Here is a 17,571-nt window from a genome sequence, read left to right as displayed (position 1 = left end):
CTTTCTCCCAACCAAACACTCCCCTTAAAGTAGCCCACAAAATAGGCCATATTAAGGATATAGTTTTCTTTTTCTTCTTTCCACTATAAAGCAATTGTTATATTCTCATGAATCAGGGTCTACCATGCACATAGTAGACTCAGTCTAAATTATATATTTATCATTAACAAATAGTCTATATTTAGTTAACAAATTATGAACCTATTACAATTATTATATATCTTCAGTTTATTTATAAGTACATAACGGTTAACTGAAAGTACATAATAGTTAACTTCAAATAAATAATATGAATGCATTATGTCGAAAATAATTAAATGTCCCAAAAAAAATGGCTAAGTGGGTGGAGCGAGCATGATTTTTGTCAATACCTTCTTAATCGAGTTCATTGCTCAAAATTTTTTTAAAATGCGACTTACCTTTCCTATATGGTTTACTGACTATTACACAGGAGGAACGAAATTTACTTAATGCACACTCTTAGATAGTCTATTAGTAGTTGTAGGTTACCCGTAACCCCACCCCAAAAAAAAAAAAAAAAAAAAAAAAAATCCCCCATCTTTCCCCTCACTACGGTACGTTTCCTCTATATATAGTGCTTTCTACCACGCATATTTACATTGCCATAACTATACATACACAAGACGCAAATTTAAGGCCACGTTTGGTGTAGGTACAGAGGCAATAATCAATTCAAGAATATGGAATGGAAGAAGTCTTATTTGGATGTTGTTTTGGTTCCATTGGGGTTCTTGATATGCTTGGGGTATCATGCTTGGTTATGGCACAAGGTTCGCACTCAGCCTCTCACAACCATCATCGGAACCAACGCCGCCGGCCGCCGCCTATGGGTCTCCGCCATCATGAAGGTATATTATCGCCGCCGCAATTTTTTCTTCAATAATTCTTTGCATTCATTTTCTGCATTTTCATCTGGTATGTATGTAGTAGTTAGCAGAGAGCGATTTGTGCTTTTTTCTCGTGGAGTTTTGCCGCGTCTGCAAGGGATACGTTAATTTTGACTTGTTTGATCACTATTGTCTGTTTGACTTGGTTAAATAATTAACATGAATGTTTGATTAATTAGCTTTTTGTAACACTTCAAAACACTCAAATTTAAAAAACTACTCAAAACAACTTTTTCTATCAGTTTTTTTTAGGAAGTTATTTTCGTATGTGATCAGCTCTCAGCTAACAGCTAATTTACCAAACATCTTTCTACAATCAGTTAATGTTATCAACTAGTCAAACTCACTAACCCAATCAGCTAATAGCTATTTACCAAGCACCCCCTTTATTGCCATGGTCTGTTGGTGTTTGGCTTTTCAAAATTATATCGTAAACCATGACAAGATATGTTCATTTTTTAGTATATATTAAAATTTTGTTCAAATGAATTTTCGTGTAACAATTATAACCCCAATGATCAATTTAAGTTGTTCATAGATCGACTCAAATAAAAAGACCAATAAACAGTTTTATCTTGTGATTACTCGATCAATTATCTAATCAATTTGGGTTAGTTGAGTTATAACTTATACCCCGAACATAGTGTTATTTGATCCGATGTATTTCGTCCCTTATTTGATTCAACAAGGAATTCATTTTGTCCAATAAATAAATTTACCTAAAAAACAACAATTTTTATATACATAAAATGCATGAAATGATGTTTTAACCAAAAACCTCATTCTAGGTAAGAAATCTCGAATGTCAACCAATTTGATCGCATGAGCACAACTTAAATTTCTCCAAAAAAAAAAAAAAATATTTTGATGCGCACGTCACAAACACACATGAGGTAAATTGTACTAAAAATTTTTTTATGCAATTAGTTCGATTGAGAGGATATTGACAAGAACTGAACACTTAACTTTCTGGTACAACTTAGTCACCTTTTTCGGGCAGATTTTAAAATTTATAGATTGGTATATAAATGTGATTGAAAATACCCACAGGTATTAAACATCGCAAAATGTGACAATCTTAACAACTATACTCCGTATAATTTTCTAAAATTGATATTTTATTATGTTTTCTTACTTCTATCCTAGGTCTCTTTGATCATTAATTCTTTGTCTCCGTTTTCTGTTGGGAATGAAAGTGTACATGTGTAACGTGCATAGAAGTTGAGTGTGGGTGTCTTGTTTCAACTCTACTCATTATGGAAACTAAACCAGAAAGCTAGGAAAACTAATCACACTTAAAATGAGCAAAAGGGAAAAACATTTAAATTCATGAAAGTACAAACTATAGAAAATTTTAACACACTCAAAGTGCAACATCTTGTTGGGTTGACAAAAAATTTAAAACGGTTCGATCTAATTACTTATATCTAGATTGTGTCATTGCTTACGAGTGTTAATTAGACATATCTTATTTTCTTTGGACATAGAAAGTAAAATCTCCCGCTCCAAAATCTCCACGTCACACCCTAAACTTAAATCACGATGACTCAACAGTCCCTTATGTGGGAGGACCATCCAGTAGCTGGTTTCACAATGAGTCACCCTCATAAGAGGGTGAAACTCCCACACTACAGCTGTCAAAATTCTATCCTACATTCCTAGATGCAATCTTCCACCCGGGAATAGGCATATCTCATTTTCTAATGTTGCGTGTCAACAAAAGAGTAGATGTAAATAGTTTAGTTTTTAATAAATACTGTGTATCCTTCTTATCGTTGTGTGGAGGCCTAGAGGGCCAAGTCCAGATGAGGTTGATAGTTGGGATCGGAGGTAGAGGGACTGATGGGCACTTGGGGGGACACTTAATTTGTTAAGTTAAGAAGTAAGAGTGAAGGCCCTAGCAGGGGTGGCCAATTAGAATTATCAGATAGAGTATGATTTTTGTATTTGAATGGTCATGTGTTCGGTTCTTGCCAACACTTTCGTAGTTGAGTCTGTTGCACAAGATTTTTCATGTGTAGTTTGCAGGTGAGTTGTTATACAATAATAAAGTTTACCTAGTGCACACGTTCATTTCATTAGCTAGTGGTTGGGGGTAAAATATATTCCCACCAATTAAAAATATTTTTTAAAAAAGATAAATTAAAGGATAAAAGGGATCGGAGGGGAAAATATAAAAGGGAGAAGGGGATAGTTTATGAATTTTAAATTGTCAACTAAAGAAATGATTACTTAATCAAGTTCTTAATGACTTACACCTATGAACAACCTGTTGTGTGTGTATCCCACTATACTATAGAGTGGGTAGATAGATAGTGTACTTAGAATGTCTTTTGGCCATTTTTTCTAGGTTGGTTGTCGCTTTTAGTGGTTTTCAATGCAAACATTATATTAAATCTTATTTGTATAATTTAAAATTGATCAATTATTAACAATTTTTTCAAAAATCCACTAGCAAAAAAATCTAATTGAATGACATATTCAGCCTTAACTAAAAAAAAAAAAAAAAGAAAGTTTGTTATAATATAATATCTATACCAATCTCACTGGGAATCAAACTCATGATCTCTAATTTAGTTTCCCGCACAAACTATAAAAAAAAAATTATCAATTAATAATACTAATAATAATTAGTAAAAACATTAGTAGTAGAATAGAAAAAAAGATCCTTAATTCACAAAAAAATAGAAAATGAAACGGAATTCACTAATTAATTAAAACTAACAATAATCAGTAAAAAAAGATCATTAATTCACTAAAAATGAAAATATAAACGGAATTTACTGATTATGACTAATAATAATTGGTAAAATAGGAAAATAAAAAATGAGTCTTAATTCAATGAAAATGGAAAAAAAAAGAAACGGAAGGGTGTGAAAAAAAAGAGGGTCATAATAAGGAAAACAGTAAAAAAAAAAATTCTACCAAAAATTAGAATAATAAAAAAAGTTTCTTAATTCACGAGAAATAGAAAAGGAAACAGAATTCACTGATTAATTAATAATAATAATAATAATAATAATAATAATAATAATAATAATAATAATAATAATCAGTAAGAAAATTAACAGTAAAATATGAAGAAAAAAAATCCTTACTTCACTAAAAATGAAAAAAAATGAAATTTACTGATTAATACTAATAATAATCAGTAAAATTGAAAATAAAAAAGGATTCTTAATTCAATGAAAATGAAAGCATTTTTTTAAAAAAAAAAAAAAAGGGGTCATAATAAAAATAACAGTAAAAAAAATCCTACAAAAAAATTTGAAAAAAAAAAAACAGATTCATAATTTACAAAAAATAGAAAAGGAAATGGAATTCACTGAATAATTAATACTAATAATAATCAATAAAATTAAGAGAGCCACTTTGTACCACTAGACCACAAAGTCATATATTATTATTTACATTTATTATTTATATATTATATATTATATATTCAACATGTCACCTCACACGCGTATACAAATTGATTTTTTTATAGGTTCCGGCCAACATGAGCACTATAAAATAAATAAATTTGCATAAAAAACCTTAGCAACACCCACAACCCTAAAACGTGTGAAGATGGATTTGAATCTAAAATCCCAATCCGATGACAAAAAATTTTGAATGTTAATTCAATCATGTACATGGGATTTACATGTTGCATATAAATTTTCTAAGGGGTGTATCGAATATGATTTTTGAATTGAATTGAATAATTGGTCAAGATAAAAACTTGTGTGAGACCGTCTCACGGATCCTTGTCCGTGAGATGGGTCGGATCAATATGAACTTTAATACTTATACTAGCAAATGTAATACTAAATCAGAAATAAAATGTTTATTATTTATATGGGAAATGAAAAAGAAAAATATAATCCTTTTTTTTTACATTTTGAAGTTTTTTTGTTTAAAATTTTTCCCCCCTAATGTTTGAAATTTCTAACTCCACCTTTGCACCTTGCAATATAGATCATGATATATAGGATAATTTGGCCATCTCTTTCTATATATGTTATTCTTTCCATTTTGGCCATTATGCAATCCAATATGTCACTACAAACCATGAATGGAAAACTATGGAAACCATGTCACAAGCAATCATTTTGGTCTTTGATTTACACCGTACCAAATTAAGGTTAGTTGCAACGTGCGTGGACAGTATATAGTCTCCGCAACAGCACTGTGAAAATTATATTCAAAGTGGGCAAATCCCTTATGCACACCAACATTTAACTCTGTCTGCTGAGCCGTCATAATTTACATCATCGTAAATGCTCTGTTGAGTCGGAATATGGAGCCCTTGGGATTGGAAACTCAACCTTTTGAGAGAAGAATTGAAAATTAGTATGCAACAAGAAAACATGAATTGAATTAAATTTTAATGTATGTGATTGAAATTAAGATTTAATCCAATTAATTAGCTACTTAAATCCATATCAATTTTTAACTTTCTGACCACCAATAGTTGAAAAGTTAGGATTCATATCTGTTTACTACTGTTTTGACCACGGAAAAAAGTGGTCAGAAATACTGTCCACTTTAACGGGTGATCAATAAAATTAAATTCTCAATTTTGAGTGACGAGAAAAATTTGAAATCACTATTTGATGGTGTACACTGAATAAATCTCTGTCTTGTAACAACATTTGATCAAAATCATGTGATAGTGCACTATAGACATGTGGTGATCTAATTATTAATTTAAATTATGCATGGGCATGCAGGACAATGAGAAGAAAAACATATTGGCCGTCCAAACACTCCGAAACATGATAATGGGATCAACCCTAATGGCCACCACCTCCATCCTCCTCTGCTCCGGCCTCGCCGCCGTGATAAGCAGCACCTACAGCGTGAAGAAGCCGCTGAACGACGCGGTGTACGGCGCCCACGGCGAGTTCATGGTGGCGCTCAAGTACGTCACCCTCCTAATCATCTTCCTCTTCTCCTTCGTCAGCCATTCCCTGTCCATCCGCTTCACCAACCAGGTCAACTTCCTCATCAACTGCCCGCCGGACAACCTCGGAGTGGTGCGCCCCGACTACGTTGTCGAGCTGCTGGAGAAGAGCTTCGCGCTCAACGCGGTGGGGAACAGGCTGTTCTACGCCGCCATTCCGATGTTGCTTTGGATTGTTGGCCCGGTTCTTGTGATCTTGTGTTATGCTACAATGGTGCCTGTGCTTTACAACCTTGACTTTGTTTTCACCCCTCCTAAGGGGAAGTTGGGTCATGATTATGATCATGAGATTGGGAATGGGGTTTTAGAAGTGTAATTAATATGGGGAGAAACATGTGACTACAATTCAGTCAGGGATTAGTCATTGTGTCCGTCCAACAGCAATAGAAACTCTGGATACACCAAAAAAAAATATGGGTATAATTAAACAACATATAAATGGATGGCATTTGAACATAATTGGTTAATTACCAAATACTTTATTATTCTAGATGGACCCAATTTGTTTTTTCTTTTAATGGGAAATTGAAAAGAGAAACCCACAGTCACTATTTGATGGTGTGTATTGGGGGTTGTTATATCGTGCACCGTGGTCAAAGCGGTGTCGTTTCTTTAAGTAAAGAAACGGCATGCCGTTAGTTTTAATGAAGCGCACATTTTTTTGTATGTTAATTACCAACTAACACTACAGTATGTCTAAACCGACAGTGCTTCACGTATTATTTTTATATTATCAAATGAAACTGCAGTTATATCAAAATGATACTGTAGTTGTGGTGAAATGAAACTGCAGTGTATATAAAATGAAATTGAATAACATTTAACATATTTGAGTGTATATTGTACAATTAAACTGTAATTATATCAAAATGATCATGTAGTTGTGTTTTAATAAAACTATAGTGTATATAAAATAAAATTAAATAACATTTTCACATATTTGGGTCTATAAATATCGAATGAAACTGTAGTTATATTGAAATGAAACTGTAGTTGTGTTGAACTGAAACTGCAGTGTATACAAAATGAAATTGAATAATAGAGTTACTTTATGCGGAACGGCAAGAAACGGATGCCGTTTCTTTTCATTAAACAAAACGACATCGTTTGGATGCGCGTTGCATAATCGATTATGCACCGCGGTGCACGATATAATTTGCCGTGTATTGGCTCCTATGTAATAGTTCACAAACTAATTAGGAAGATCATGTGTGACAGATTTGACAAAGAAAGTATGGGTAAGAATCAATGGGTTGGTTAAGAGGTAAATAGCAGTAAATTGTTGATGATGGGTGCCAAATAAAGTTATAGTAAGGCAAATTATTATGTGTACATGGTTCACAGAGTGTTATATGCCATCATAACAAAAAGTACGTTTTTAATATATTAAAAGTATATTATTTGGATACCAAATGTTAATTATAAAAGTACGTTTTTAATATATTAAAAGTATATTATTTGGATACCGAATGTTAATTATACAAAATAATATATTTTTAGTATTCAAATAATGTATTTTTTTTAAATATAATATACACTTTTAATATATTTAAAATACATTATTTGTGTACTAAATATATATTATTTTAAGTGGATCAAATGATTGTTAAAGTAAATGGCCAATCATAATATAAGAATTTGATTTTTTTTTTTTTGGGGGGGGGGGGGGCGGGGTAAGAATTTGTTATTTTTATGACGTTGGAAGACCACATACTGCTTGACCGCTTCCGCGACAAAAACTTCTCCGCCGTCATTATCTCGCCCATTATATTTATAGTTAAAAGTAGAAACAAAAATAGATAAATTATTATAGATGCACCTTGTTATATTATATGATATGATGTTCCACACATCATATGTACTCAGTCTGCATAATCAACAATTTCTTGTATGGACGCAACTAAGCATGCAATCATGTTATAAAGATCGAATATCTTTTAGCATATATATATATATAAAATTAGGTTCTGGTACGGTTAGGGTGTCCAGGTGCGGTTGTGCGGTTTAATCTGGGTCATTCATCTCGCTTAAATCAACGTCCAGGATTACCAAAATTTAAAAAAAAAAAAAAAAAAAAAACGTTGTAGCAATTTTATAATTTTTGCATCTAGGTCAAAATTAAGGTGAACAGATCTGTGATTAATGTGCGTGAGTTTTGTATATAAGATGCGTGAGTTTTGTGCGTAAGGTGCGTGAGGTTTGTGCTTAATGTACGTGGGATTGTGCTTAACGTGAGTAATTGTTAAAACTTAAAGTCTGTAAGTTAATACTTAAAGTGCGTGGGTTTTGTGCTTAATGTGCGTGGGTTTTATACTTAATGTGCGTGAGTTTGTGCTTAATGTCAATAGTTGTTGAAACTTAAAGTCTGTGAGTTAATATTTAAAGTGCGTGGGTTTTGTGTTTAATTTGCGTGAGGTTGTGCTTAATGTGTGTGGTTTTGTACTTAATGTGCGTGAGTTTGTGCTTAAGATCTAACACTTAAGGTGCTTGTTTCTATCACTTAAGGTGCGTCATTTTTAGCTTATGCTTCTTTCTTCCAGACACGCGTATTTTTTTTTTTTAATTTTCATTGATTTGAGCCGTTGATCTAAATTTGATCAACAACTCAGATCTAACCGCACAACCGCACGGAAAGCTATACCCGCACCTGAACCCTTCCCTATATATATATATATATATATATATATATATATATATATATATATATATATATATATATATATATATATATATATATATATATATATATATATATATATATATATATATATATATATATATCTTACATTATTTAAAGTGGAGTGGTGTTATATCTTTTTTCATTTTCATTTTCTTTTTCTTTTTTAAGAATTCAACATTATTTTCCTTGATCTCTTAATCTTCACATCTTGACGGGTAATATAAAAAATAAAAAATAAAAAATAAATTCAATTGAAGCGAGTTTGTCACACAAAGTCATTCTTGTATGGTTTGTCTTTTTTGTGTGGTTTGCAAACAATTAAATAAGAATGGAGTTTACTTATTGCACATTTTTCAATCATCAGCAATGAATTGAAGATTGTGAAGTATAGAATATTAGAATTGTTCAATCAAATGAAAGGTAATTTATTGTGAAGTATAGAATATTAGAATTGTTCAATCAAATTTTGAAAGATAATTTACTGATCGAATGAGGTCTGCATGGGCAGCTCAATTAGTCATAGGGGTGAAGTTTGGGAAGAATGACCAGGAGTTGTCTAGCTTCTATGGTTCGGTTGAGTTACCATGATTTACATCCTCCCGCCCAGATGCTCTGTTGGGCCGAGGTGTGTAGGCCCTTAGAGTTGAGGATTCAACCTTTAGATACTCTGTCGGACCGGGGTGTGTGGAGCCCTTAGAGTTGGGAATTCAACCTTTTGAGAAGAATTTAATGATCGAATGATTGCCTGACATCTTAATTCTCACACACACAAAATAATAGTTACAAATAATTAATAATAATACTACCATAAAAATAAATTATAAAAATAATTTAAGAATTAAGTAAATGTACAATATACTTATGCCTTTATACGTCATTTTATATCTAATGAGCTAAGAGTAAACATTATTTAATTTAACAAATATTTTTATAACCAATTAATATTATTAACTAATCAAATTAGCTATACATAATCAGCTATCAACTATCAACTATTAACAAATAGTTAACTGCGAAAAACCCTCATTATAAATTTGTTAAATAACATGAACTAAAACCTTCCATGCAGCCAAGTACCTTATGGTCTGATAGCATCACGGTTACCCTTCCAAATGAATACGTTACTGAGACAATAATGTAAATTAAATTTAGCCTTTGTTTTAGAGACACATATGCATCCAACGTCGGTTCCTATTGGATTCTAAGTTTTTTTGGTAGTGGTATAATTGTGAAGGGAGGAAGAAAAAGGGAGCTGTTGAGGGGAATAAAGAAACTTTAAAGGCAAATATTTTGGAAAAGAAAAAAGATTGAGACACTGCACACATGAAAAGACCCTCATAATGCACACAATAATTATAAGTGGATGTATATATGTATGTGCATTAGCTTTCCCTCTTCTTCTTCTGCCTTTTTTCTGTGCTATAAATTAAAGCTTGGGCTTGGCAATGGTTTTTGCACCGAAATCAGTCCAAGTTCATCCCCCCAATATAGCCATAAACTATTCTTCTCTTTTGGGGCACTCTTTTATATATTGGTTGAACCGATCCCCAATAAAGAATTGCCATAATTATTAGAGATTAATTAACAATAATGGAGTGGAGAAAGTGTTATTTGGATGTGATTTTGGTCCCTGTTGGGTGTTTGATATGCATTGGGTACCATGTTTGGTTGTGGCATAAGGTCCGGACGCAGCCGCTCACCACCACCATCGGAACCAACGCCGCCGGCCGCCGCCTCTGGGTCTCCGCCATCATGAAGGTATGCTATATATTAACACTACCTACCAACCATTTCTCCTTAATTCTATATAGTATGTATATATATACTCTTGTACCATTTTTTTTGTGTCTCCGGGCAATATTGTATGAGTTTCAATTTTTGTTCTCCATAACAACGAAATCGCTTTTAAAATTAACCTTCATATCAGTTAGACTTTTAGTTGAGATGGACCACATGTTTTAATTAATACACTATCGATGTGTAGATCATATACGTACACATTGATGGCTGACCCATAAAATTGCATTTATTTGATTAATAAGAAGTGTTAATTTTAACCAATTTTTTTCCTACAAATAATAATGATCCCTAGCTAGACCCTAATTAAGCTCAATCACTCTTCATAAGTTCATAGCCCTCCTTGGTCCATGGCTAACTTAATTATCTTTAAATAACAATTATGATATATGTGTGTGTATGTGAGAGAGGGAGAGTTGAACAAACTTAATTTTAGATTCATTTTTTAATGAAGAGACACAATTTCATTAATTAACGGTGTACAATACCACAAATCAAATGTTCTCTTGATCTTTATGACATAAGACTTATTCTATATTTTTTTTAAAAAAGTATTTATTAATTATTAATATAATGTTATTTTTCATATCTAAAATCTTATCAAATGTTTGAATTATATTTCATCCCGAATTATTTTGCATGGAAAAATTAATGAGATAAAATTCAGTTATAACTAGTATTGACAATAATCCTTACAATACTCAAACATTAAAGTTATTCATTTGTTTATCAATTATTTCAAATTGTTGGATTTAACTAATTTAGAAAGAAAATTAACATATTTACTTGATTAAATTTATAGAAAACTGCTCAGTATCCAATCATACCAAATAAAACAGGAATTCCAGTCAAATAACTTGTAACTCAATGACATTTCTGTTACTCTCCCAAAAGAGAGATTACAGGTTCGAATCCTTTTTGTGCACACACTTTGAACACAAAATACTTTATTATTAGTTCTTCACCTTTAAAAAAAATAAAAATAAAAAAGATAAAGTGCATGCATATATAGAAATTCTAAGTTGTAAAAGTCTTAAAAGATCCCCATCATAAATGATCTCCACGTTTGAAGCATAAAAAAGGCTTCTTCTTTTTTTTGAGAGGAAAAAGGCTATTAATCATCCATTTCTACTTGCTAATGAAAGTTTGGTCTAAAACGTATATTCCTTTCTTTTGAGTTTTGACCCAAAAGAAAAAAGGGGTAAAATGGGGAAAGGAATTTTTAAAATATCATTTTTCTTTTGTCCTTGAATTGTTTCTGTTCTGAAAAATTGGTTCATGCAATGTCCATTAATTTAAGCAAATTAAGTTCCTCAGTTATTTATAATGTTGCATATTTAGTCCTTGACATTATATAATACGAGGATTGAATGTGACATTATAAATAATTGAGAGATTAAATTTGTTTAAATTGATAGAGAGTGATCAAATTTATAAAATGAAAACAATTAAGGGGTAAAAAAAAAAATTAAGAGGTTAAATTGTAATTTTTTTTTTTTTTTAAAAAGGTCCAACGGAGAATTGAATGATGCTTTTTTTAGTTTAATTTGATACATAAAATTAAGTGACATTTTTTTAGGAGAAGTTACGTTATTTTATTATTCTCTTATTCAAAAATGACCATAAATAATGCACCAGATCGGATCGAGACAGTTTGATCTAGTCGCCTTTAGGGATTTAACTTTAATAGGTTAAAGTTTCACTTCAATTTATTGATTTTGAAGGGGGGAAAACGTTGAGGAGTAATACGAATGATGCGATTGATTGGTAGGGATTAAGATGAGTATATGTGTGTGCGCGCACGCATTATCATTCATATCATATCACCTTTGATGAGATGGAACATATGGAAATGCTGTCCACGTTAAGGTTAATAATGCATATATCTTTGCAGCTATCCATGATAATAATTTATCATATAATAATAATAATAATAATAATAATAATAATAATAATAATAATAATAATAATAATAATAATAATAATAATAATAATAATAATAAGAAGGTAAAATCACTTGTTTTATTTTTAAATTATTTTCGAGTTATAAATTTAATTCTTTCAAATTTTTATAAATATAGTTATTTAATTGTTAAATGAATTATCAATTGATCCAAAAACAAAATTCATCGAAAAGGGTGGTTGAATGTATGAAGAATGTTTTTCGCTTTAGGATGGTATCTTCGATCTTGTTGAAAAAAAAAAAAAAAAAAAAAAAAACAGAATTAAGAAATCAAGAACAAATACTAAAACAAAAAAAAAAATTAAAAAAATACAAGACTTATGTGGTTCGGTAGTTTGCCTACGGTCAATGATAGCGAAATAGTTTTTTTATTAATTGTGATTATTACACATCTGGTTACAACTTACAAGCATCATATTTATATGTAACTCTAATGGTACATTTATAAAATTACTCGTGTACCGTATCATGGGTATGCTACCCCACACACTCCACCACTGACCCACTCAGCGAACCTAGTTCAGGTTTAAACCATAGAGACATGTGTTCTTGCTACGCCCCAACATCTATCATCTTCTAGTAACATATGAGACACACAACATACACCTCTAGTAAAGCCTATCATACATTATCTTCTTAGTACGATTTTCCTTTTCAACCTTTTTATTCTTACAATAAATTAAGACATGTTACACCAGTTTTTCTCCCACAAATACACTTATCCCTATGTTCTAACGAGTTAGTGTGAGAAATTAAAGATATATAATAATAGAAATATCTATTTTGTCACAAAGGTGACCTAGGTTTAATGTTGATTAGGCACTTTAGTTGTGTTTGTCATGAGTGTAGACAAAGTATTTGTTATCATATCCTTTGATGTCATCCACCTAGGAAAATCAACCTTGTGGAAATATATCAAGAGTACAAACTTGTGTACCCCATTATTGGGTGGTGCAATTATCATAAGAAAGTCTTTTTGTATTATTTGTCTTTTTCCTCTCTCTCTTGAGTTTGAATTTTGTATAAGTTTTAAAATACATTTTTAATACATATACTTTTTTAAGATAAATATAAAATAATAAATATGCAATTTAATAGGTTAGAATACCACATTAGTATATTTTGTACCATATTATATTAATTTTTTATTGATTGTCTAAGAGTTCATGGATTCAAATTTCAGTAGCATACAAATAATAACTCATTAATAATATTTATATCATTTAAAATTAAAATGTGACATTTATAATTACCTTATACTTGACGAGTATAAATTATAATTTTTTAACTTTAATTTGAATCAATCAGTTTTGCCTAACTTAGGTTATGGGGTATAACCTTCAAAAAAAAGGTTATGGGGTATAAAAATGAGAACAGCTTGAGATTATTGACTAGGTACATTCCGACAAGGCGACAACTGGTTCATAGTATCAACTAGCAATATTTAATAAGGCCATTGTGCAATCCAATATATATCTTGCGTGGAATCCGTGTCAGACAAACATTTTTTTTTCCTTAGTTTCCACAATTCCACGTACTCGATTCGCTGCGTCAAACCCAACCCTCTTTGCGTTGTGGTAAGCTCAATTCTGTCGTGCTATGGCGACCACAAACAGATAATGGTGCTCTTAGATAAACACAAGGTATCATAGTAGATTGTTCTCATAGGTAATTCAATTAGTTCTCAAATAAAAAATTGTATTACCTAAGTACGTAAAAGTGAATATTGGCCGCTACAATATAGGAGTTTCATTCTCTTGTGAGGATTGTTTATTGTCGACATAGTCTTCTACATAAGAGACTATTGTGCTTACAAGGAGCTATTGAATCACCGTGAATTAATTAGCCCCCACAATTATGGTAGGTCCTAGGTGTAGGAGCTCGGGAAAAAGAGATTTAGTTTTTTTGTACCTAAGGTATCAAAATAAAAGGTTTTATATATGAGCTAAGTCATCAGCTTAACGAGCACGTGAACATATTTTTTAAAGTGATATTATACATTTATTTTTTAGAAAATCACACTTTTAATTTGATCTCTCAATTGTTTTCGAGTTACAAATATAGTATGTCTTTTAATTATTGGAAATTTTAAAGTTTTCCCATTATCGACCTAATTATAAATTTAATCCATTAATTATTGACCTAGCTAATTGCAAATTTCAAATACAAACATTTTGTACCGTGGACTCGAAAGAAATTAGGGTGCATTTGAAAACCCAAAAAATGATTTCTAAAAATCATTTTCTAGGTTTCCTGTATTTGGTTAGAGGGGAAAAATGGAAGTCAATGGAAAATAGGAGTGTGGTCAATAGAAAATAGATGAGATTTTTCGTTTGCAACAGTGCAGTCAATCACCCGACCCCGCCAACACCACGACCACCATCATTGTATATTTTAAATATTTAAAATTAAAAATAATTATGCTCATTTGTCAGAAAATAAACCAAACACACAAAAACAGTTTTCTGGAATCCAACCAAACACTAAAAAAGGAAAATATTTTCTAAAAAATAAATTATTTTTCAGAAGTCATTTTTCTGTTTTCCTGCTTCTTAATGTTTATTTTTGGTGTATAACATATTGAATTGAATTTTATATATGTTTAATTTTGGTGATATCATAATGATGGATATGATATGATGCAGGATAATGAGAAGAAAAACATATTGGCGGTCCAAACCCTCCGAAACACAATCATGGGGTCAACCCTAATGGCCACCACCTCCATCCTCCTCTCCTCCGGCCTCGCCGCCGTGATAAGCAGCACCTACAGCATCAAGAAGCCGCTAAACGACGCCGTGTACGGCGCCCACGGCGAGTTCATGGTGGCGCTCAAGTACGTGGCCCTCCTCCTCGTCTTCCTCTTCTCCTTCCTCAGCCACTCCCTCTCCATCCGGTTCATAAACCAGGTCAACTTCCTCATCAACTGCCCGCCGGACAGCCTGGGAGTGGTGTGCCCGGAGTACGTGTCGGAGCTACTGGAGAAAGGCCTGACGTTGAACACCGCCGGGAACCGCCTGTTCTACGGCGCGCTTCCGTTAATGCTGTGGATTTTTGGGCCTGTGCTGGTGTTCTTGTGTTATGTCACCCTGGTGCCTGTGCTTTACAATCTGGATTTCGTTTTCGCTGCCGCTAAAGGGAAGGGGAAGATGAAGCCTGCGGATAATTATCATGAAAATGATAGTGATTGTGATAATAATGGGCCTGTAAATGTGTAATAATTAATGATGATCATATCATATAATAATAATAATAATAATGAGATAAACCTTGTATGTAGTAGTACTTGTAAACTTTGTCTTTATTATATTTTTTAGATTATGGTGAGATATAACTTTTAGTGTAATTCAAGTATGATTTGATGATATTATTCTCTCTATCTATCCCTTTATTTTTAAGAATGTTTATTTTGATATAAAACAAAACAAAGATCTTTTATGGCAGGTATTGGTCTAGTGAAAGAGAAATCCTTTATATAATAAAGCTATATGGTTTGGGAAATATTTAATGTTACAATTAATGCAACAACATCCTTTATTATTAAAAAAAAAAAAAAAAAAAAAAAAAAAAGCACAACATTTAAAAAATAAAATAGCTATATATTATATAATCATATAAAAAATATACTTTTGAAAAATAAAATAGCTATATATTATATAATCATATAAAAAATGTACTGTGTTCAATTAGAGTTTAAATTTACACCTACAAAATTTGAAATTTGTTTTCCAAATGTAATTATCTTAGTTATTATTCGTATTGTGAAAATTATAATATGGATGAAGTACAATTAAGAATAAATCAATGTAATTATGTAAATTCTCTCTATAAATTTATTTGAATATGCACATAATTAGAGATTATATTAACCATACAAAATTATAATTTTAATTTTAATTGTAATTTTGTATTCTATAAAAATAATAAATATTTGACCAATGGAAGCTCAAAAATATTATTATATTAAATAATTTAAAATATTTTTTTTTTTTGAAAGTTACTGGCTCTATTACATTGTAGTATCTGTTCATATACTTTCTCAACCTACTAAAACACAAAGAACCAATAACGCCTCAACTGAGGCTCGGACTCATAATCTTCCAAATGGAAGTCCAACCCGGGTACCATTGGACCACATAGTCCTGGTAAATAATTTAAAATATTTTAGTTTTTCTATTTTTTATTTATATTTATAATAACATAATTTTTTCCGTGCATCGCGCGGGTGAATTACTAGTCTAACTTAATATCAAGACTTAGTACTTCTAATGGATGTAAGGTAGGGGTTCGGGCCGTTTAGGTAGGTTTGACTCCTTGTGTGTAAAAGTGTACAATTTAATTTGATGTTGAGTCTCTAACGGATGGGAAAAAAATGTAAGGGTGGGGTTTGATTTATGTCATGAACATTTGAGGTTTGGGTTTGGATTTGGCCTCTTTATATGCATAAGTGTACACTTTAGTGTGTTGATGAATCTCTAACTAGGGAAAAACAAAAAGATCATGTAGTCCCGTTTGAGGCTAGGTTCAATTCGTATTATGAACATTGGGGATTTGGATTTGGCTACTTAGCTTGCGCACAAAAGTGTATAATTTAGTGTTGAGTCTTTAACTAAAAATAATAATATTATAGCTAGTTCGGGTGGGAGTTCAATTCTTGCCATGAACATTAAATGTTTGAGTTGGGCTGCGTTCCTTGTGCACCACACGTGCACTAGGCGAGAATATTGGTCTTCGTTTTTTTCAAAATTGTGGACCCCACAAAAAACCAACATCATTACAATTGTGAACCCATATTGTCGCTTCCGGTCATGACCTTATTGTGTGGTTGCATGCTATAAATTGTATGTATTTGTATATGTCCCATTAACTTATTATGAAAAATAATATTTTTAAAAATTACTCCAAATAGAGCTCAATTTTCAAACTATAAGGTAATGCAGTAAATGTCAAAGGCCTTGTGGTTGAGTGACATAGTTGTCACCCCTCAAATGAGAGATCTTAGGTTCGATCAAACCCCAATGTAGGGGCATTAATTCTTTTTATGCTTCAGTAAGTTGAGAAAGTATATACGAGCAGATACTACATTGTAATAAACTCAATATATAGGGGTTTAATAGGAAAAATACACCAGAGCTATTAGAGAAATAGTACTATATATCGACAGAAGATGTGTTACAAAGCTATGGGATAACCTTTCTAGCAATTATAATATTGATTAGCTATGCTACTCGAATATTATAACACTTGGTAAGAGTAGCATTTACTATTATAATAA

The 17,571-nt window shown here is 31.5% G+C and overlaps 2 protein-coding genes across 2 annotated transcripts; both read left to right on the top strand.

Moving 5' to 3' along the window:
* Positions 1-633: 633 nt before the first annotated feature.
* On the top strand, positions 634-6,312 carry LOC109171813. The gene is made up of 3 exons (XM_019320891.1): positions 634-869; positions 5,624-6,189; positions 6,286-6,312. The coding sequence occupies exons 1-2, from the start codon at positions 702-704 to the stop codon at positions 6,170-6,172; spliced, it is 717 nt and encodes a 238-aa protein (XP_019176436.1). The 5' UTR covers positions 634-701; the 3' UTR covers positions 6,173-6,189; positions 6,286-6,312.
* A 3,646-nt stretch (positions 6,313-9,958) lies between these two features.
* LOC109172054 lies at positions 9,959-15,642 on the top strand. The gene is made up of 2 exons (XM_019321210.1): positions 9,959-10,294; positions 14,942-15,642. The coding sequence occupies exons 1-2, from the start codon at positions 10,127-10,129 to the stop codon at positions 15,512-15,514; spliced, it is 741 nt and encodes a 246-aa protein (XP_019176755.1). The 5' UTR covers positions 9,959-10,126; the 3' UTR covers positions 15,515-15,642.
* The last annotated feature ends 1,929 nt before the right edge of the window (positions 15,643-17,571 follow it).

The sequence above is a fragment of the Ipomoea nil genome, unplaced genomic scaffold, assembly GCF_001879475.1.
Source record: "Ipomoea nil cultivar Tokyo-kokei standard unplaced genomic scaffold, Asagao_1.1 scaffold0382, whole genome shotgun sequence".
NCBI lineage: Eukaryota > Viridiplantae > Streptophyta > Magnoliopsida > Solanales > Convolvulaceae > Ipomoea > Ipomoea nil.
Note: the sequence above shows the minus strand (reverse complement) of the source record. Positions and strands in the feature narration are given on the sequence as shown.